The 22241-nt window shown below is 41.9% G+C and overlaps 1 protein-coding gene across 1 annotated transcript in view; it reads right to left on the minus strand.

The window, feature by feature from the left end:
* Positions 1–181: 181 nt before the first annotated feature.
* LOC308103129 (uridine-cytidine kinase-like 1) overlaps positions 182–22241 on the minus strand; it is a 36585-nt gene continuing 14525 nt past the window's right edge. The window contains exons 6-15 of the mRNA XM_080452983.1: positions 20526–20715; positions 18595–18656; positions 14402–14418; positions 11877–11975; positions 11639–11732; positions 10258–10320; positions 8143–8265; positions 7792–7899; positions 5724–5880; positions 182–4469 (exon numbers count right to left, since the gene is read on the minus strand). Of these exons, the coding sequence (XP_080309109.1) occupies positions 4393–4469; positions 5724–5880; positions 7792–7899; positions 8143–8265; positions 10258–10320; positions 11639–11732; positions 11877–11975; positions 14402–14418; positions 18595–18656; positions 20526–20715 (990 nt within the window). The 3' untranslated portion in view covers positions 182–4392. The remainder of the gene's footprint in view (positions 4470–5723; positions 5881–7791; positions 7900–8142; positions 8266–10257; positions 10321–11638; positions 11733–11876; positions 11976–14401; positions 14419–18594; positions 18657–20525; positions 20716–22241) is intronic.

Genomic DNA, 22241 nt, shown 5'->3' on the forward strand with positions numbered 1-22241 from the left:
ATACACATTTACATTGGCGTCTACAGAGGAAGTTACAGAACCTCCAAACATTCCATATGATTCATTTAGTTTAATAAGAATTTGTATTTTGACTTTGATACATGTTAGTTTTGTGTTAAAACAAAGATTCAGGACAGTCCGCCAAGCACACAAACACCACACCACCACCAACAAATAAGTCACAAAGAATATTTATTCTTTCAACATGAAATTATCAGCACTGTATGAATGGGGTTGCATTAAGGATAACAAAAAAAACATTGAAGGAACACAACCAAACTGTACAACAAATTAAAAAGCAATGTAAAATAATGTTAACCTTATTTCCACAACATGTAACATTTATTTTAAAATGATAATTAGTAGCCTAAGTTGTTCCATACTAACATTGAGTTTCCAATGTTAACAGAAATGTGTGTGCGCATGTATGTGGGGGGGGGGGGGGATGTCTAAATGTTTAGATTTGTTTATGTTGGAGTGGACAGTCACATTAAGACCAATACGTTAGACAGCAAACATGGGACATGAACATTTTTATAATACTGCCATATTATGCTCCCGTGTAACCGTTTACTGTCTGCATGCATGACCTCTGGAGTCAGTATAGGTCAATATTTCTTAGTGTAACATCTGATTAAAATCGCAAAAAAACATGGCTTTAAAACACCTTCTCTAACACACACAGACAGTCACAGAAATGCAACGGTTGGTTACAAGTTGTACAATATTATACCGTTGATATGTTGAAAGACAATGTGCTGTTGATAGCCACTACAAATGGGTGGAGTAACAATGGACAGCACAGGCTAAATCAGCGGTTCACATTCCCAACCTTTTCTGGATCAGTGGCCACTTGAAAAAGTGATCGTGGCTCACCCATTTGGCCACTTAACACGGCAGGCGAATGGCTGTCATGTTTCAGTGGTCAGAAGGGTGGGCCGCCTGCATTTTCAGAGCATGTTTATTTGAATGATCAATCAATCGATTGTGTTCCAGCTTGGATCAAATGGAACTAACGTAGTATACTTTAAGTTTGGTATTAATCCGTATCAAAATGAAAACTATTTTTTAATGGTTTAAAAAAAAAAAATACCATGACCTTTTTTTTTTTACATTGTTTTAAATATTAATGTTATATATATATATATATGTTATATTATAATTAAAATCTTAGCGTTTGCCAATTATTTGGGAGCCCACTTGCCAATACCCTCAGGTAGGGAATCGCTCTGCTTAACACCATAGCAGTAAGCAACAATCCTTTCTGGTGCTAGCCCCACACCATGGCTACATTTATCATTTCACGCCCTCGAGACTTATGACTTAGATTCTCATGGAAAACATTTAAATACAAACTAAATAAGTTACACATTTGAAAAGAAAATTCAAGTATTTAACCTGGATAAATGGCTGGGACATAAATGTTAATTAAGAAAACAATCCCTGCAGGGAAAAAAACAGCAATGAAGCAGTGAGCAGGTTACCAGTGCAAATATGCCACAAAGCTCCCTTTCTTGGTCAGTTTTTGCACTTTCAAACCAAATCATATCATTATGAGAAATTTAGATTATGTATTCCAAACAACAAACTAGACACTCCTGTCATTTTCAGTGTATTTTTTAACCATACGGTTGGGATTTTTTAAATACGTTTCCGTACCATTAACTTAATAAATCCTGGACAAAATGTGAACCTTAATAAATGAACTCTGTATTCCATACAGCTGGTGTTATGCCTAATTAAAAATACCTTGGATGATATTTCCTAGCTGATGTAATTGACACCACCAGTGAATCTTAGAGTTAATTAGTTTAGAGTCAATTGAACTTTGTACAATACTGCCGTTTTGATCATCAAACTATAAGGAAGTTTGCAAACAAACTGTTGGTGTGAGTGTGTCTTGAGACATTTGGACTTTAAAACAATTAAAAGTGTCAGAAAATCATGAGAAGGAAAACAAAAACAAAAAACATGTCAGACATAATCGAGTCTGGATTATTGCTGTGGTAACCTAATACAATAACATGTAAAACATGGACATTAGCAAAAACAAAAAGAGACTATTCTCCTCGACTTCATCACAGATCTCTCAAACAACAAAGTAGCAATTTATTCCCTTTCTTTTGGTAAATTTGGCCTGAGACCTTGTTACAGCACAGATGTAAGTATTAGAACTGGTTGCTGAGGCATGCCAACTATTGCACTACGCTAAAAGCTAAAAAGATATTCTACACCAATGTCCCTTAATCGGTAAGTCAGGATCAAGAAGGGAGTTGAGATGTTTTGACAGTCAAGATATAAAGCAATTATAACAGACTGATATAATCTGAAATACTGGGTCATGGTCAAAGCAAAATTCAGATTCCACCTGAGAAACCACCTGAGAACTTCTGTTGTATACCACCAGACAGACTATATTGCAATCTCTCATTTAGGACGTTCTGGATAAGAGCATCTGCTAAATGCCTATTATTGTTGCACATTCCCTTGCTATCTTATCCACTAGCTTGCTTTTATTTAGTACTTTATGAGCACATTTGAGTTTCTGAAACACACAAGGTCATCTGGGAAAGGTCTGCTTTCTGAACCCAGGATCAGAACTAAATGTTTGTTTAGGGGCAGATGAGCAAGTAAATATTAGTTTTTTGCTAGTATGTGCTATCGCAGGGTTTTTTATTAACTTGTGAGGAATTTCCAAGAGCACTCTAGGATGAAAGCACGCTCTCAACTTGTAGTTCTTTCACAATGAGTTAAAAATAACCAGCTCTTGCGATCAGGCTGACAGCTGTGACGATTCTCACAGCTTGTATCCTGTGAGCTTGAGCTTGTATCCTGTGAGCTATGACACCATAAACCCCAAATATAATATGATATGGCAACTTATTAGTTGCATCTGTGCCCAAAATCTCTTCTGCCCGGTTCTCCTCAGTGGCAATTGATCTGCATTTGCACACAGCCATTGACCGTTACCATGTGCACGGAACACCGAAGCCCGCTTTCCCCAAATGTCAGCTGTTTAGTGTTCGCTGGCTCCCGGGTTGCCAAATCATGTGCGTCAAACAAGCGCCGGTGTTGCCACATCCGTGAAACAAGCGGACCATGACGCGCGTGGTGCTCATATCTCCCCGACGGGTATGGTCTACTTTACTATAATTTGTGATTAATTTAAAATAAAACAATGCCTGTCACATAGCTAGATACAGTACATGCCTCTGAATATTTCTGAACTCAGTTGAAAACAAAAGATCAGCCCATTACTGTCTTTTTCATTAAGCGGTAGCAATGAGACAAACATTCCTTTCTTGTAGCGGCAGAAGGCAGCAAAACCGGTGGTGGCGGTGCTGTTATTTTTCAACAAGTTAGATCTAAGTCCATTTAGACCCTCCAGAATTTAGTTGAGTGCTTCCCAGTTTTTGTCATTTCACTATGTAACTGATCTAAAGAAATACTGTCTAATCTCCAGCCAATAACAGAAGTCCAGTAAGCTTACTGAATAGCATACAGGAGAATATTCTATTGTATTAAGGACAAATGATCTTACAAATGATTACTGTGTGTGTGCACTTGTCATGCAATGCATTTATTTAGGCCTATTGCCTGTCCAAGCATCATCACAATTGGTCTGTTATGCACTTTGCGCTGTTTGGCGCAGAGTGTAAGATGGGCCTATTAGTGACGTCCTTGTCACCATCATCATTGTCATTATCAACACATTATCATCACCATCAAGTATTTAATCAGCAGCTTGGCTACTGTTTTGCCTGATTCCCAATTGCCGTTGACTTCAAATGAAAATCATAGTTCTCGTTGCGGAGCTGTCTAGGAGGCCCAGCCCAAATAAGTGCAGAGTACTTCTGAGCTATGCCTATGGACATCACAGCTCATGAAGCTTTGCTAATAACATCACATGACCTCCTCAGGAGGATTGCTAACACTGTCCTTCTCCCATTAAGGAGGCAGACGGATAGTATTTCAATCCATTCACTTTCATGACATGAATGGAAACGACAATCCAGTCCACACTGATTTCAATGGGACGGCTCATGTAAGTTGCGCGAACGCCCATGACCTTTCTACACATTCAAACGGGAAAATCCATTCCTCGTTGCTTTTAAGTGGAAATATCCAGTGAACTCTGGATGGCTTGAATGGAGACATTAAATTGATTAACCTAAAAGTAAAGTTCTCCGTCCGCTGATTGGTGTCTGGAGCTATTTCTATGCCATCCACCCCAAAAGTGAGGCAGGATAGAGAGAGAGAGCAGCTTAGAGAGGGGACAAGGACAGTCCATGGCTCTGAGAGACGTTTTACAGCGTTCATTACATCTAGGTTAAGTTCTTATGTGGACCACACCTCTCTCATCCCTCCCTTTTCTTCTCTTCCATTCCCTCTTCAGTATTCCATCCCATCGTCACTTTCACACCAGTCCGAGGGGGCGTCTGTCCCAAAGTAGCGGTCTCCAAAGTTTCCTGGAGATTAGAGAGAGAGCAGAGAGAGAGAGCACGAGGAGATGAGATGAAGAGAAAAAACACAGCTCATGAGGTGGAATTAAAAGAGAGAATGTATGTACCAAAAACCCAGTTTCTACAAGCTATCAGCCCTCTACAAGCTGTCACTATTAGGTTCACCCCTGTGGCTGGGCGATGTGGACAAAATCAATTTATCATCATTATATATAATATATTTTTGACCAACAATATTGTGATGATAATATCGTATTGTGATAATATAAAAAAAGTCTAATACACACAATATCGATATATTTATACTGTATATTGCCCTGACCTATCGTGCTGTCAGTCTGATTAAGAAACATTGTTTGCCGCTGAGCACTGATGGCCGTCTACACACTACACAACGGAACAGCTTTCTAATTCTAATATAATTTATAACACACACACGCCTCACTGGCCACCGAGACAAGCAGCAGCTGTCCTCGCTCTATGACATGACAACACGCACGCCAGAGCCACAGATGAGCCTGTCCGTGGAGTGACAGCAGACTGAGAGATGAGTAGCGGGATGCAAGGGATGGGGGGGGGGGGGAATCGGACGGACAGAGGTATCTGGATCTACCGGTCAATCTTAATTTCTACCTTCACCTATGGTCATAATAACATGTGGAACATGACTGAAAGAACGACAATGCGGATACAAGCGGCCGAAATGGGTTTTCTCAAGAGGATAGTTGGCATCTCCCTTATGCTGAATTCACACTAGCAGTACTATTCAACTTCCACATTCTGAGAAAAAGCTAAGTTCAATGCAAAAAACGGTGCATCAAAGTTGAGAAAAGTTCAACTCTTTCCAGTGCACGCCCAGCTGGGAGGAGGCCACAGGGCACGCTGAGGACCGGGTGGAGGGATTATCTCCACTCTTGCCTGGAAATTCCTCACAATCTCCCAGTCAGAGCTGGCCGATGTTCCAAGGTAAAGGAAAGTCTGCGTCCCTCGCTGGAACTGCTAACTGTACGACCATAGCTTTTCCTGCTGGGGCCATATCCAATTGTCCAATATGATACAAAGCAATTAGCTATAAATTATCTATCCCCATAACTCGGCTACTGTACAAAACAGTAACCGATATAATACGATACAGTTGCTATGTCCAAGGCTTAACTGCTCAACACACCAAGAATGTTTTTAAAAAAAGCCCAAACACCCATCCCTAATTGCCCAGCTCTGGATCATATAAGAGGAAACAAAACACTGTCCCTCTCTCACCGATGCCTGGGATGATGTGGAACTGGTCATTGACGTCCTTGTCGACAGCAGTAGTGATAATGCGGACCTTGGGGAAGGCGTACGCCACAGAGTGGACCCCCATCTCAGCCATCAGCAGAGACAGCAGGAAGATCTTATCCTCTGGTACATCATGGTCCTGCACACAGGGAGACACATGGAGACATTACAGTGCTTACGGACTATTAAGGAAAGAAAGCTGTCCATTGCCTTTAGTATTGTTTACTTTATAGACACAGACGGCGGCCAGCAAAATCCTGTTTAATGCAACTCTGAAAGTGTTTTCAGATTTCATTTTCAGTCCACTTCCATAGTTATGTGGACACCAGGTTGTACAAAAAGACAGAGATAAAGGCAATGACACATTGTTGTATACTTTGTAAAATAAAGCTGGAAAGGGAGATTTCTTTAAAGCATAAAATCCACCCAATTTCCAGGCACTGTGGAACTGGGTTGTGGCTTTATTAAGGAATGTGTTGCATGAATGTTATCTCCTAATTCCACACATGTAGGCTGACACATTAACCCAATATGCCCCTGGAGATTGATAATGTTTTATCTTTATTCGCCTTCTGCTCTACTTTCAGAATACGTTCCTACATCCAAGGAAACTGGAGATATAATATTTTCAACTCAGGCAGTGAGAAAAGTTTCCTATGAACTGTGCAGCGTAGCAGCTCTTCAGTTCATCTGTGCCAGTGTTACTGTAGTTGTCCTGACATAGTCAGCAGTGAACACTGATAAGGAACATTCTATGGCTTTGAAAGCCTGAAAACCCTGCAAGTGGACCAAAAACAGAAGAGTAAATATTGAATTGCCCTGAGCCATTGGAATTTGACTGGACTTTGCCCGTGGCAAATGACTCTCGCATTGTAGCCAATGTTTTATGTTTACCGTTCACATTTAGGATGAACCCCTTGGAATTGTGGATTCCGTGACACAACGTCACACTGAAACCCCTGATATTAATAAAACATTTGTTTTAAACTACGTTGTCTAGGGTTCTTATGAACATTTCTATCTTTTCACACTGATGCTGTAAAACGATCCTTTTACAGCATCTCTTTTCTCTAACCATATCTAGATCCCAGAGTGCCTGGACATTGTCTCTTTATCTCTCAACCCCCACCCCATTTCCTTCTCTTTATCTGTTCCATCAGTCTATCCTCCTCTTATCTTTTAGGCCTGACAGTTATTTGACATTGCAGGTGTGCACTGTTGCTTTGGTTGACAATGATTGCATCCAATTACCGACAAGCTCAGTGTTATCGGTACGAAACAAGACTCTCCACTGCCCAGAACAGAAAATCCAATACGCTCTTTACTTGTGCGGTAGTGCTTGTAGTTTCAACACATGCTGACAGGCCTATGGCTAATTCCTTACCTGTCCAGCACAGACACACTTTTTTACAAGAATGTAATGTAGGGTTGCAACAGTTAATGAAAGTAATTTATTAAATCGATTGTAAAAAATAATCAATCGTAGGTTATAAGTTTCAGAAAATGTAAAACAAAGTGAAAATTGCTGATGTACAACCTCACAACGAGTTGTGTTGCGATGCATGATATATATAATTTATATACCATCTCCTAATTTAGTAATTATTAGTCCCCGATTTCCCCACACACACTGTGTGTAATCCTGTCACTGATGACCCCTACTGGTTGGTCTTGGGACTGGTTGGTGCTGAAACAACATGCATGGAATTCACCTGCTGCCTCTTTTCACCTGCCAGTGAGGAACTTCACCAGGACGTAGTAATACGCGAGGAGGAACACCATATTCCCTACACTCCTGCTGAGAGCGACGCGCCCTTTTGTACCGCGGTAACCCCCTCAAGGACTCCTGGGGGCCCTGGACCCCAGGTTGACAACCACAGGCCAACGGTGTGTCAACTAATGTCTACTGGTAGACACTGCTGGTAGTTCTAAAGACCCCTACAATGCAATTATGTCTGTCCAAAAGACAGAACAGAATATAATACCACAAACAGACTAGACGAGATCCTTTCATGGTACTAAACATGATGAAGAGCGGTGTAAAACCTACCAGCAATACCCTGACAGCCATGAGGGCAGCCGCTCCAGTGGACACAGTGCTGTCCATCAGAATGACGTAGTCTTCAGTGATGTCCTTCGGCAGACGTAGGTAGTGGAGCTGGTGCAAAGACACAACAGGGAGTTAAATGTATTTTTTTTGTCTTCGTCTTGTTTTTGAAGTTCTATGTTTTGCTGAGATCCTATCCATGTGCTGTTCGTGAACCAGACACCACCAAAAGAGGTGGCTGGAGTACTCCACAGTAAATTCCTCTGTCTTAATGTTATCCATTTGTACCTCTGAGAGTGTACAAATGCCTACGGGTCCATTTAGTTACATGTGGACACACACACACCGTCCTACCTCAGGTTCTCCTGTGTCGTGGTTGGTTTGGATGAGGATCTTCCCCAGGCGGATGTCTTTACAAACGGCCATCAGAGCCTGCTCCATTGTCTCCCCTGCCCTCAGGATGGACACACCTGTGATCTACACACACACACACACACACACACACACACACACACACACACACACACACACACACACACACACACACACACACACACACACACACACACACACACACACACACACACACACACACACACACACACACACACACACACACACACACACACACACACGAGAGTATATAAATAAGCGAGGGAGCCCGTGTTCAGAGGAGGGAAGCCGTGTGGAGAAGGCTCCTCACTGGCAGGTAAGGCAGTAGGATACAACATTGACAACACACAGAAATGTGTGTGGGGAGGAATACATTGGCATAATGATTAAAATTGGGGACAAAAGGGGGTAAAACAAAAACAACAAAGACCCCCTCCACACAACCACACAAGTTACATATTAACCACTTGAATCCTAGCATCCCTATTCTGAGGAAACATTCAAATAACATAGAAGATCTTGTAGATCTGCTATTTTTGGAGAAGAGATTTTGGTGCACAGGGGGGCCTGGATTAAAACACCCAAATGAAATGCAATTGTTTTAATGATGTGATGTGATCATCCTGAAATCTTGCCCAAATTTGGAGTCACGCATCATCAATACGTCATTGACGACTGACATTATAAATGACAGACGCGAACAAGGCAGCGACAGGGGACATGGGTGCGCTCAAATTAATGAAAGATCTGAGGGGCAAGAACGAACAAGAGCTGTTAAAACAGCTGGACGACCTGAAGAATGAGTTGTGCCAGCTTTGTGTGGCCAAAGTGACAGGCGGAGCTGCCTCCAAAATCTGCAAGATCGGCGTTGTCCGCAAATCTATTACCAGAGTCCTGACTGTCATCGACCAGAAACAGAAACAGGACCTATGGACATTCTACAACGGCAAGACGTACCAGCCCCAGGAAATGAGGCCGGACAGATATATCCGCCGTGAGCGCATCAAGCCTGTCCAACAGCAGAAATCAGGAACCATGACCAGGAAATATTATACAATAAAAATAAAATAAGAAACAGGAAACAGGAGAGTTATGCCCTTGCTCCACAGTACCTCTCAAGCCTACTCCATAAACCGAGCCGGTCACGGACCCTGCGGTCCACAGACTTGGACCTCCTTGCTGTCCCCAACACAAACATGCAAACTTTCGGGGACAGAGCCTTCAGTGTGGCAGCCCCCACCCTGTGGAACTCCATCCCAATAGGGATTCGCCATGCTCCAACACTGGACTCTTTTAAAGCTGCCTTGAAAAGACACCTACAGTGGTGTGCAGGAACTTTACCCCTGCTCAACTCAGACACCCCCAACTCAAGACGTTATGAAGTTGTGATGAGGCTTGTCTCATATTGCAAACCAAGTGCTTTACTGAATGTGATTTCAGAGGCTTGCTTTGACCTTGGATTTAAACTTCACATTTAAGTGCAGGTGCTTTCAGATTCAATAAGGACTTGAGGTTTAAATTTTTGCCTGCCATGGACGCGTTAACGCGTCGAATTCTGCCAAGGCTTTCCCTGCCAAAGACAAGTTAGGACGAGTTTCTTTCAGTGGTTTTCCACTAGATGGCGCTGTTACCTATCCTATGGATGATGCTTTCACTGCCTAATGACGACAGACCCGGAAATGACGTCATTTAAAATAAAAGCTTGTTTACTTCCTGTTTATTTCCTGCAGTGAAATGGCCATATCTCTGCTAGATCTCTGTTCTTCCTGCTTTACGGCAAAACAAGCCTCATTGAAACGGCCATAGCTCTTGAATGGAGGATCGCGACCAGACAATTTTTTTTCCTATACTACGACAACCCCGTGAGCCGATCTCCGTGAGGACGCCGGTCACGGATAATATTCCATGATTTTTCAAAAGGTACAGTAAAATTGCTGTTTTTGCTGGCAGTAGTGGTTCACTATGACACTATTGATCTGGCAGTCAAAGAGTTAATGATAGCAACGCTGCAGTCTGCAACACAACGTGGTCTTGATGACGTTAGAACAATGGCAGAATGTGCCTAAGTGGACGTACTCGTTTGCCGCTGAGCCTCTTGCCCTCGTAGATGGCACCCTGGGGTGTCTCCACCAACACAGACTGCAGGGAGAGAAGGGAGAAACCAGAAGATGTAAGTTATTAGATTTGCATTTGTCAGACATTTAGCTGACAGCTAAAGGAGTAGTTCACCCAAAAAAGTACTTATTTTCTATCAATTACACAGTACACCCCATGAAGCCTTGAATTCATAGTTTCTTTTTTTTTGTCACATTCCTAAGCCAATAATTCTTGTCAATGTCTGATATATATTATCTATATCTAAATATTGAATCAAGCAACTTAAAAACTGTATGAGCTGCCAGAGTAGATGTGAAAATGACCCCAGAAGTGTTTAAGTGAAATAAGTACTTTTTTAAGTACAGTCTTTAAGTACAAGAGGTAGAGAGTGGATTTGATTCCCAGGGTAAAGGGGGCAGGTTGCAGGGGATCGATTTTGCGTTTAGTGCAATAATTCAACTAAGTCACATTTAACCCTAGAACACCAACATTGAAAATAGTCACATCCCTAACGTTGGGTATATTTTACCCGATATAATAAATTCCATAAAAAATATTTCTCATCAAAATACATTAAAGTACAACAATATGTGGCAAATTGAGGTACTCTTCTTTAACATTTCAACATGAAATTTCACCTAAAAAAAACAATAATGGAGCTTCTCTTTTGGTCCGCCCATTCCTGGGACATGTGAGCCTTGTCCGGTGAAGGCACATTCTAATTGCATCAGCTGACCATTGTGGGAGTATGGGATTTTGTTTTACCCTCTATCACTGAAGTTGGGTGAAAATCACCCAAAGACCTGCCTGTAGAAAGAAAACAGGGATGGGGGCAGGGAAACAAACCTACTTTCAATGATGTCAGTGAGCATCCTGAAGGTACCCAAGGACCCGACCACCTCAGACATCAGCAACATTATGAACATCACATAATTACAATTGTTTGGGTGATATTCACCCATGTTTAGTGTTCTAGGTTAACATCTTAGGTTCTTCGGTTTCCCAAACAGTGGGTCGGGACCCATCTTTGGGTTGCAGACCAATTTTTATGGGTCGCGAGTAAATATCTCCTTTTTTTTTCCTACATTACTAAATATATAGATATTTCATAAATAAAATGAAAACATCTAATAATTACAAATTATAAAAAAAGTTTAAGAAGTAGTGAAAATTGCAGATCTACAAGCTCACAACGCAGCGCGACTCGTTCTGAGCTTGTAGATCTGCTTTTTTCACTAGTTTGGTTCCTGGGCAAACATCTAATTTCTCTTTTGGGTCTTGAGCTAAAAAATGTGGGAACCACTGCTCTACTTGACACACACACACACACACACACACACGCATGCGCAAGCACACACACCTTGAGTGGCAGGAAGGAGAGGGCGTGCTCTATCAGTAGCCTCATCAATCTCTTGGAATAGAAGATGAACTCATCACGGTTTGTCTCCTTGTTCCTGCATGGATGCACGTGTAGGCACATACACAAAGAACAATTTAGTACATGAGGATAGGGGTTGGAAACATTTAAAAGAATGGGTAAAGATAAAGACATGTGTGTACGTGCGTGTGCGCGTGTCTGTGCGCGTTTGCATGCTCACCTGATGATGGTATGCAAGCCACGGACCTGTGGTGTGTTCCCTATGACGCTGAGGGTCTTGGGTAAGGGCTGGTCTTGGTGGGCAGAGGCCAAGGCTGACCTACACACATACAGTGGATACAGTGGCATGTAGTGATGATCATGAGAACTTGACATCATGGTACACTAGGTCTGCCCCCACTGTGTGATGACACTATTTGAGAATTTGCATGAGATTTGCTAACTGAAGTATCCCAGGAAAATCCCAGGAACTCCTACAGCAAATAAATGCTATCTGTCTCAAGAAGTCTCAAGACCCGACCAGCTATCTTTATAATGACCAACTTGGATGGGGACAGTCCCATGGCTGTGTTTGGCCACAGCCGTGGCCACTTCAATCATGAGGCCTTCCAAGCATTTTCCACACCAATGCAAAACTTGAAATGTGCTGAAGTGGGATGCAGGGAAGTAACTAAATTCTTCAGGACTCATGATTGAGTGAACGACGAAGGTAATGAAAAGTGAAGGTAAAAAGTAAAACAGTCAATCGTTTTACCTTTCTCCCTTTAAACAATAGTGAGGCAGAGTGTGTTTGGGGAAGTTGTTTGCGTGACCTGGCAACAATAACACAGGGATATGGTTCGTTGTGTTTTGCCATGAACCATTTACACAGTGGCTGCAGAGTTGAATATGGTTAATAGCCACTTGCAACCAACCGAGATGGGAAGTTCCAAGGGCCACGGTTTCTAGAGTACTGTCAAATATTTTTGAGGCCAGCTTTCAAGCAGCTGCACTGGTCCCATTATCAGATTCAATTGTTGTTGATAATGTCATTGAAATAATGACTCTGTAAGAAAGGTTACATCATGGGTGATCATGTTGATATCAATAATGTTGGAAGACTAACACTACTGATGCTCTGAACCACTGTACATTAGTTTGTTTTATAATAACTGCATAATAGCTGAATGCCCTGTTTTGTTGTTGCCATTGTAGTTTGAAAAGTCATGAATTTGGACAACACAGCGTATACCATGACCATCGCCTTCAAAATATCATGAAATCCCATTACCAAAATCAAGATGCAAAGCAGATTCATGTTGGAAATTCCTCTGTCACTAGTACGTTAGCACCAGTTATTAGGAAAAGGGTTGTTTAATTCAGTCGTTGTCGTGTTCGTACTATATATGAAATGTTATCACGATAACATCCATATAAGGGGAAAATATATCTGGAATATTATATTCTACAAAAAAATTATAAACGTGCTTTTGAGACTACAAAATGGAGGAGATGCAGTTGTGATTCTCACATAAGCCAGCGTTGCTTCCTCTGGACAGGTTGACAGATATTCATTGGGCGAGGAAGAAGAGATGAGAGAACAAAGAACGAAGCCAAGGGAGAAGATGCGACCAGAGAGGGAATAAAAAGACAAACAGAAGAAGTAGGAGAGAGAAAGAAGACAAGACGGTTAGAACATGGAACGTGAGCAGCCTCTCGACATCACTACAGAGCCGTGGGCAAAGCCGTGGGGTGGGTTTCCTATTTCTTCGACTTTTTTTAACCTGTAAAACACAGATCTCAGGTAGGGGGCCCCAATCACTGGATTATTACTTGAAGCATGATGGGGATGCATCCACCAATGGAACTCACCCGAGAACAGTGGGCGCCATTTTCACACCCATGAATCTCACCTAACCAATCCTACACCCTAGTGTCAAAAGTGGATTTGCAAACTCTTCAAACTTGATTTGAAGTTTTACTGTTCACCTGCTAGATGTATACCTTGCTTTTGGTCATATCAGTTCAAAATCTGTCACTTTTGTATCCCATTTCTCAATACCTTAATGATACCTTACCTGGGCTGGCTTGGTTTCCCACTCACTACAAGAGTTGAAACCGCAAAGCACAACAAGTGTTCACCTTTGCCTGCCCTGCACAGCACAGATGCATGCCGACTTGGTTGTGTGAAAATGGCCCCTGGCTGGTCATCTGGGAGCCCCTCATATTATATAGCATCAGAGAAAATGATGTGAGGTTATTTCTGGAGCTAAGCGTGCTATTTCAATTCCAACTTGGGAACCAACCAAATGGGAACTGAAGCCCATTCTTACGGATGCCCTTACCGTAAGCTCCTGTAAATAAACGTGTTGGCTAAATGTCAGTTGACTTGATAGGAGCAACAGCAAAGACAAAAGGAAATTTTACAGAAATGTGTCTCAAAGCAAAGGGATATTGGAACGTGTAATCAATATGGAATATTGATTTCTGCAAGATATGTGACAAAATGCAGAAGATGTTTCTGGCAGGGTTGCTGCAGTGCTCAATAATAACTTGTATATGTAATTTATTAGCTTGATGGCTAGAGCCAACGGTTGAGAACAACTGCTTCCATGCATGAAAGCAGTTACATGTTGGTTAGTTTTTCATTTTGTCTTAGCTGCTCCCCAAACCTTCTGAAAAGAGAGCGCGAGTGACAGAGCCACCAAGAGGAGGAGAAAAGAGGAGCAGAAGAGTGGGAGAAGAGGAGGGCTGGGGCAATCGTACCTCACTGTGATCTCACGCTGGGATGGTCATACAGAATTCAGCCAGTCAGTGGGATAACACACACACACACACACACAGACACACGGAGTGAGAGAAATTAAAAACAAACACAAGTCACAACTCATAAAATGGAATGAGCTATTCCAATGAAACCTCACCGCCACCCACAGAAAAAAAGTCCCTAACCCATTAAGACCTGAGGCCGATTCTACAAATGCCTTCTAAATCATAGTTAACAAACTTTTTCGTGGCAAGGACCCCCAGAATGATGATGTAATTGACAGCGGACCCCCACTCTCTGAAAATGTTTTGTGCCAGGGACTCAACATACAAGATAATTTTTTTTAATTCAAAGTTTTTCAAACATTTCAAAAACGTACAAGCTCGCAAGTGACGCGCTGTGAGCTTGTAGATCTATATAACCACTGTTTCTAAACTCTAAGAGTTGTTTTTGTTTACGTATGTTGTTATACTGTACATACAGCTAAAATCTAAAGCTAAAATGACATACCGGTAGATGTTTTCCCAGTTTTAATGGGTTAAAAGCAAAATAAGTACATCAAAATGTTATGATTGATTTATTTTATTTTAAATATTGAATTAGACTCCAGAACCTCCACTTCCTGAAAAAGTGTTCAATGGTTTTTTACCATTTTCCCATGAAAACAAAATGTTTTGAACCATTTTCTACCATTTTCCCATGAAAACAAAGTGTTATTCACGTAACATTTTATAAAAAAAATAAAATAAAAGAGAAAAACAATGACCTAGGAACCCGGTAGCTCATTGAAATGCAGGGTATAGACTGTGAGCGTGCATTGGTCTACGTACGGCACTCGTTCAATAACAAGGGCCAGTGAGCACTGCAGGCATTCAATTTAAGATTTGCATATTGCCTCAGTAGTAAAAGGCATAAAATGTGCTAGTCTATTTATATCTGGCCATAGGTAGAAATCCCATCTTCTTGGCAGCTCTGTGTTCACTTGCCATAAACTATAAAGATTGAACTCAGTAGAGTGCATACCGCTGCCGACACTATGCAACTGTGAAGATATATCTACCTGAGATATGATAATGATTATGTAATTTTGCCCTTGATTTAGACCTTTTCAACCCAAAACTTAATAATCTCTTTGGGGCAGCCGACTGATCATTTCCACCAGCATTTGTCCTTAATATTGATCTTGATAGTGACCTTTAACTTTAACCTTTTCAGCCCAAAATATAGTCTGATCATTCCCACCAAGTTTTATGATAATCCGGCTACCATTTCTCAAGTTATTTTACCAACAGACAAACAAAACGGAATGGGGTGGAAAAATATCCTCCGACCAGCACTGTTGGTATCAGTATCATGTAAAAAAGAAAAGCAGTACATATATATCTGCGTCTGTTTGAGTCTGGCTCATGTCCTGCTTGCCAGCCCTGTCTCTCCAGTCTCCACACTATAAATTGAAGCAGAAAATCCTAAGTTCTACTGAGTTCACCAGTACATGTTTAATGTACTTACTGGTAATGTAATGTTTACTTTCAACTAGTAGATCTACAAGTTCTAGATCAGCTATTTTCGACACATCACTATTTTCCTGTCTCTGTCTTGTTATCACTGTAAACTACAACCGAACACTCTCTCCACAGTGTAGACCACACACACACACACACACACACACACACACACACACACACACACACACACACACACACACACACACACACACACACACACACACACACACACACACACACACACAAAGAGGGCTGAGTGAGTGGGATGGAAGCTGTGACTGACAGGCATTTAGCAAGAGCATGACAATGTGTCATGCTTCATGTGCTGCGTGCATGTATGCATGCAAGTATGCACATATATAGCTTTCATAGCATATTGCTCGGTGTATGAGTGTGAATCAGAGGCTGTGTGTAAACGTTTGTGTGTGTGTGTGCGCGCGCGTGCGTGCGTGTGTGAGAGATAGATGCCTGATGTGGTGCGGGTGGTGATGGATGTGTCTCGAGTCTAGCAGATCATGGTTTGGTACGGTTCATGAAGCGTCTGGCTCACAGCACAAGGGAGACAATATGGAGGGGGGCAGCCCACAGCTTAGCACGGTTCACTTGGTTCACGCATAGGGTTGGGATTTGGAACCGGTTTTATCACAGTCAGAGCTGGCATGAGGACTTCACGTCTGCTATACAATTACAAATACCGGTGGTTCTCAAACTTTTTAATTTCAAGGACCAACATAACTCTGAGAGTGTACAAATGGAACCAAATGGACCCGTAATTGGTTCCATTTGTACCCTCTCAGAGGGTCCATTTGGAACCCCCTATACTAGGAATGGTTAAACTGAACCGTTAAGGAATCGGACCGTTACGATGTGATCGTTAAGGAACCGGAATCGTTAAAATCCTAAAGGATCCCAACCCTATTCACGCATGTATAGTATACACACACACACACACACACACACACACAAGAGTATGTATACATATACAAAACACACATTTTTTAATCAACTTTGAACGATGTATATGAAGGAATCGGCACATTTTTGCAGAGGGAGACACAGAGGGGAATACACACATGCACATGGGAATACATACTGTACATACAGTGCATACGTTCATAAAGGGAATCATACCTGCAAACCCATGTGCGCACGCACACGCACACGCACTCTTTCTTACTCAGCTTATCATATCTGATAACTCTAGGGTTGCTTAGAGCTTTTGCTATGTGCAATTCAGTTGAAAATACTCTGTTTCACCATCAGAGGGAGCTGAAGGCCAAGGACTAACTTGGTTAAAAATGTAATTTTGTGACATTAGATTACGGTAGGCATAGTTTCCAAAAACGCACGGCAGAAGTCTCACATGGCACAACTGCCAGTCGAAGTGACTGCTTTCACTGATTGGTCGGGCGGGAGAACCAATTAAATGAAATGCTGCCCTCAGAAGGCATTCCAATGAATATAAGTCTAACATGCTTGGCTAAAATCACATATGGTGAATGCCACAGGGTGGTATGCTACCGCCATGTCAGACTTCTACCAGTCACCATGACGTGCTTAGAGTAGCTGGTCAAAACTCTTAACAACTCCTTACTGTATTGGGTGGAGGGACCCACTACAGTTTCCCTGCAGTCAAAACAGGACAATAGAAAAGACACCACCATGGAACTGAGTAACACATAGGTGAGGAGAATACTGTTCATTGACTACAGTTCAGCATGTATGTGTGCCATTTCAGCTCATAGCAAGTTCAGAGATCTACTACTCAATACCGTCCTGTTCAAATTAATTCTGTACTTCTTGACAGACAGACTACAGGTGGGATTGGCACCAGCAACTCCTCCACAATGCCCCTCCTGTACTCCCTGTTCACGCAACACTGTGTGGCCACACTAGGGCTGCAACTATCGATAATTTTCACAGTGATTATTCTATAGATTACTTTATCGATTGGGGTTGGCACTGTATTTGATTCGCTCTTTTTTCCCCTCTACACCAAATTCAATCCAAAAGCTTGCAACGCGCATTTGTCTAAATAGACCAATTATTTGTTGACAAAACATTGAGCCTGCACACGCAGGTGCCGGTTGCATGTAATTAATTCCCAACAGATCGAGTGAGTTTATATTTTGTTGTACAATTTTGTTGTGCAAAGATTCAGAAAATAGCTGATCTACAAGCTCACAATGCGAGCTTGTAGATCAGCTATTTACGGTATTTTAGAAAATTTAGAATTTTTTTTTTTATAATGGAATTAAATCAATTAGTTTGATTAACGGTTGCTCCCCTAGGCCACACACAACTAAACTCCATTGTGAAGTTTGCTGATGACACCACCATCATCAGCCTGATTACAGACAATGATGAGACGGCCTACAGAGAGGAATTGAGAGCCCTGATATACAGAGAGGCAGTGACAGCCCCAACATTGTGGTGTCAGTATAATGACCTCCATCTTAATGTCAGCAAAACAAAGCAGATGATCAGAGTCAGGCTTGTATGCACAATATGACTAAATACATTAGCTCTCAAATGCCTTGGCTTTGCCCTAAAAGCATCTTGCCACTCATGAATGATAGTGAAGTAGAACCCAGACAAACCCAGGGCAGTGTCCTTGTCAGGCAGACTCTGGTTCGAAACCAAACTTTGTGAGAGACATGAGGTAATGATGTTGTGTGCCGTCCTACCTTCTCCAGCTGACTGTGGACGTGCTGAACAATGAGGTCCAATGCTACAAAGTTCTCGCCACCTGGAAAGTAAACATACGCACACGGCACAAGAAACTAATGGCAGGGTTTCTTATCATAGGATCACAGAGGGACAACGTCGTCATCGTCAAATGCGTTTGGGCCATGACTTGACTGAAATAGGTTTCATATACTGTAAGAGAATATATCCAATTAGGGGTGTGCCGATATATCGTCCCGCGATATATCGCGATACGTTTTCGTGACGATATGTATCGTTTTGGGGGGAAAAAATATCGTTTTTTTACAATAATAATAATCAGGCATGCAAACAGCCCCGAGGTGAAAAGGGTGACAACATGTTTTTTTTTTTCGGGTCAGGTGTCACACTATTGCCCTATTTGGGTTCAAAACGGCTATTGTAGCTGAAAAGCTACAAGTTTGCATGTCTGAATAATGCAAAACAGAAATATTTGTTTGCATTTGCTCCCCCCCCCATATATTTTCATAATAAAAAAGTGCCATATATCGTATCGTATCGATGTCGTGAGCCCAATATCGTATCGTATCGTTTCATGGAATCGGCACACCCCTAAATACTAAAAGACAGCACAAGCTACATTACATTACTCTATTAGGATATAGAACTCTGATCCCACTCAACTTTATACCTTTGTGCTGCATGCAGCAACATTAGCTTGTGACTAATGGAGAAAATCTATTATGCTCTAAATATATTCTGTCAACTGGTTACTGGTTTCAAACTAATGGCAGGAACCAATGAAACCCAGCTAATGAATGGAACTAATATCGCACAGTAAATGCAGTTTCATCCAAATAATTCTTAGTCTGTATTAGGGCTTTCACGACTAGAGATTTTTACAGGTCGACTAATTTGACCCAGTGGTAGTCGACTAGTCGAAATTTACATAAAAACATATATATATATTTTTTAGGGGGGGCATTGTTTTAATGCTATCCTACTACTATATTACTATTATTATTATCCTCCTGCCTTTATTTTTATGGCGTTTTAAAGGGCTAAGCGCTTCTGGCACAGCACCACAGCAGCGTCTCCAAGGATCCCCATTGCCCAATAATAGGCTTTTATTGGGCATACTTTTGACCCCTTTTTGATAATAAATAAAGTCAGGAGGATAATAAAAATAGTAAGATGGGCCATTACTATTGCATTAAAACATTTTTTTTTTAAACTATTCGACTAGTACCAACAAGGTCGACTAGTGGTTATACTAGTCGACTAGTGGTTATACTAGTCGACTAGTCGACTAGTGGTTATACTAGTCGACTAGTGGTTATACTAGTCGACTAGTGGTTATACTAGTCGACTAGTTGGTGAAAGCCCTAGTCTGTATCAGCTAGTGGTTTTCAGTGTTCTTTCATTACACTGGATCAAGGAGGCTGCGGCAATGCTATTACTAGACCGAACTTATTTATTCGACATGTCAAGAGTTTGCCCCTTATTAAAAGTACAATAGCACCAGATTGTTATAGTTGAGTACAGTATTTGGAGCTTGACTGTCATACATGTCGTAAATATGTGGGTATGGTTGTTGTTTTGTAAATACACTTAAATTATTTTTGTAAGATCGAATTAGGAAAGACAACATCATAATATAATGTATCCACTGTTCTTGTAGACAAAAGTCAAGTCTCAAAGCTAAGTTTAACATTCAAAAATGGGATTTCAAAATGCTATTGACCGGATTTGTAGGTAGTAGCAGTGTTGACTGAATTAAAGTTTCCCCCTCTGGTGGACATATTTAATTTTCTGACCAAAATGTGGGGTTCTGAGTGTCTTCCCACCACGGAGATTAGGCTTTCAACCAGTGTTAGGAGTTCTCCTTACCGCTATGGCCCATGGCCAGGATTGGACAGTGAAATGCATTGTAAGTAACCATCCCACTGACCTCTGGGCACCACTATATCAGCCACCTGAACCGTCGGTTCAATGTACTGCTCAAACGAAGGCTTGACAAATTTATTGTATTGTTTGATCACGCCGCTGATGTCACGCCCACGCTGCGTTATGTCCCTCTTCAGCCTCCGTACCAGTCGAATGTCTGAGTCGGTGTCCACAAACACCTTCATGTCCAGCAACTAGAGGAGAGGTGCAGAAGGCCAAGAGAGAATCACATTACAGTTTTTTTGTGTGTGCGTGCGCGTGTGCGTGTTTGTGTGTTTGTGTGTGTGTGTGTGTGTGTGAATGCTATGCAGCCACAAAATAACAAAAAGAAAAAAAGCACAGCCTGCATAACTCTGGCTCTGACTTAAAAAAGGCCAGGCTAGGCCATCAACTTATTTTTCTCTGTACCCTCTTTAAAGAGCAAGTCAGCTATCCATCCATCATCCATTCATCCATCCATCTATCCATTCATCCATCCGTCCGTCCGTCCGTCCGTCCGTCTGTCAATCCATTCTCAGCAGTCCCACTAAATTTAAACACCTGCTCAGCAAAACCAGTCACAATGATTCAGCACTGCAACAGCAACAAAAAGCTACCCGACGAATAAGTACTGATGACTCTGAAAAAGAAAAACAGAAAAAAATAAAATAAAATGGGTTGAGTGATGTCAGAGAGAGAGAGAGGGGAAAGAGAGATAAACAGAGAGGGTTGGATGTGAATGACAAAGAGTAGATTGGAAACAGAGAAACATGGTACAGGTACAGTATAACTCAGTTGCCCAACAAGCCATTGGTTTTACTCGGCTGTAAATCTGCTAAACTGACCGAGCGGACAGGGGGGTGGGGGGGGCATATTGCAGGGTCAGCAGAGCTGTCAGCCAATGGGAGGAGGTGGATGAGGAGTGGTCTGCTGTGATACGTTGGAGAGCATGGCCTCTGCTGTAGATCACAACTCTGTGCACGAGAATGCTACGCACACCTAAGTCCTTGTAGTGGAGGCGGCCCACGGCAGAATAATCGAAATAGCAGTCTTCAAGAGACAAGAAGGTGGCCGCACACACTGGTAGCCAAAGTGCCAATATTTTATTTTAGGATGCAGAGTAAAAAGAAACCAACGTTTCGGCAGGTAACTGCCTTCTTCTACCCTGAAGAAGGCAGTTACCTGCCGAAACGTTGCTTTTTTTTTAACTCTGAGTCTTAAAAGAACTGCCACACGTTGATTTGTGGCAGTTTTTGCACAACAGGCTCCTCCCGCAAACTTTGGAAGACAATCGTAGCGAATCATACTGGAATATGGAAAATAGGACAGATGCATCTCGATGGCAGACTCCAGAGATAATGTGTACCAATTTGCGTGAGTTTTGGGCAAAATGCAAAATGGCGGAAAATCTTGTCAGGCAGAAATGGGCGAGGCCTATATGGGAAGTTGCATCATCAAAAAAATATTGTACTACCTACGGTTCAAGAGTTATAGGCCAAAATGTGAAGCTGCCTGTTATATACTGTAGCAACATTTGGGATGGAGGTTCCTTCTTGGCCTACTGGAAGTCTGCGTGCAAAGTGTCACAACGGTCAGTCCAGCGGTGGCAGAGAGTAGGTGCTCACAGACAAACAGACTCACAGACAAACTCACAGGGCCGAAAACATAATCACTGTCCCCGGCCATGCCAGCCTGGTGGAGTGAATGATATAATAAATCATTTTCGAACAAAATAATTGGG

The sequence above is a fragment of the Gymnoscopelus braueri genome, assembly GCF_963280865.1.
Source record: "Gymnoscopelus braueri genome assembly, chromosome: 16".
NCBI lineage: Eukaryota > Metazoa > Chordata > Actinopteri > Myctophiformes > Myctophidae > Gymnoscopelus > Gymnoscopelus braueri.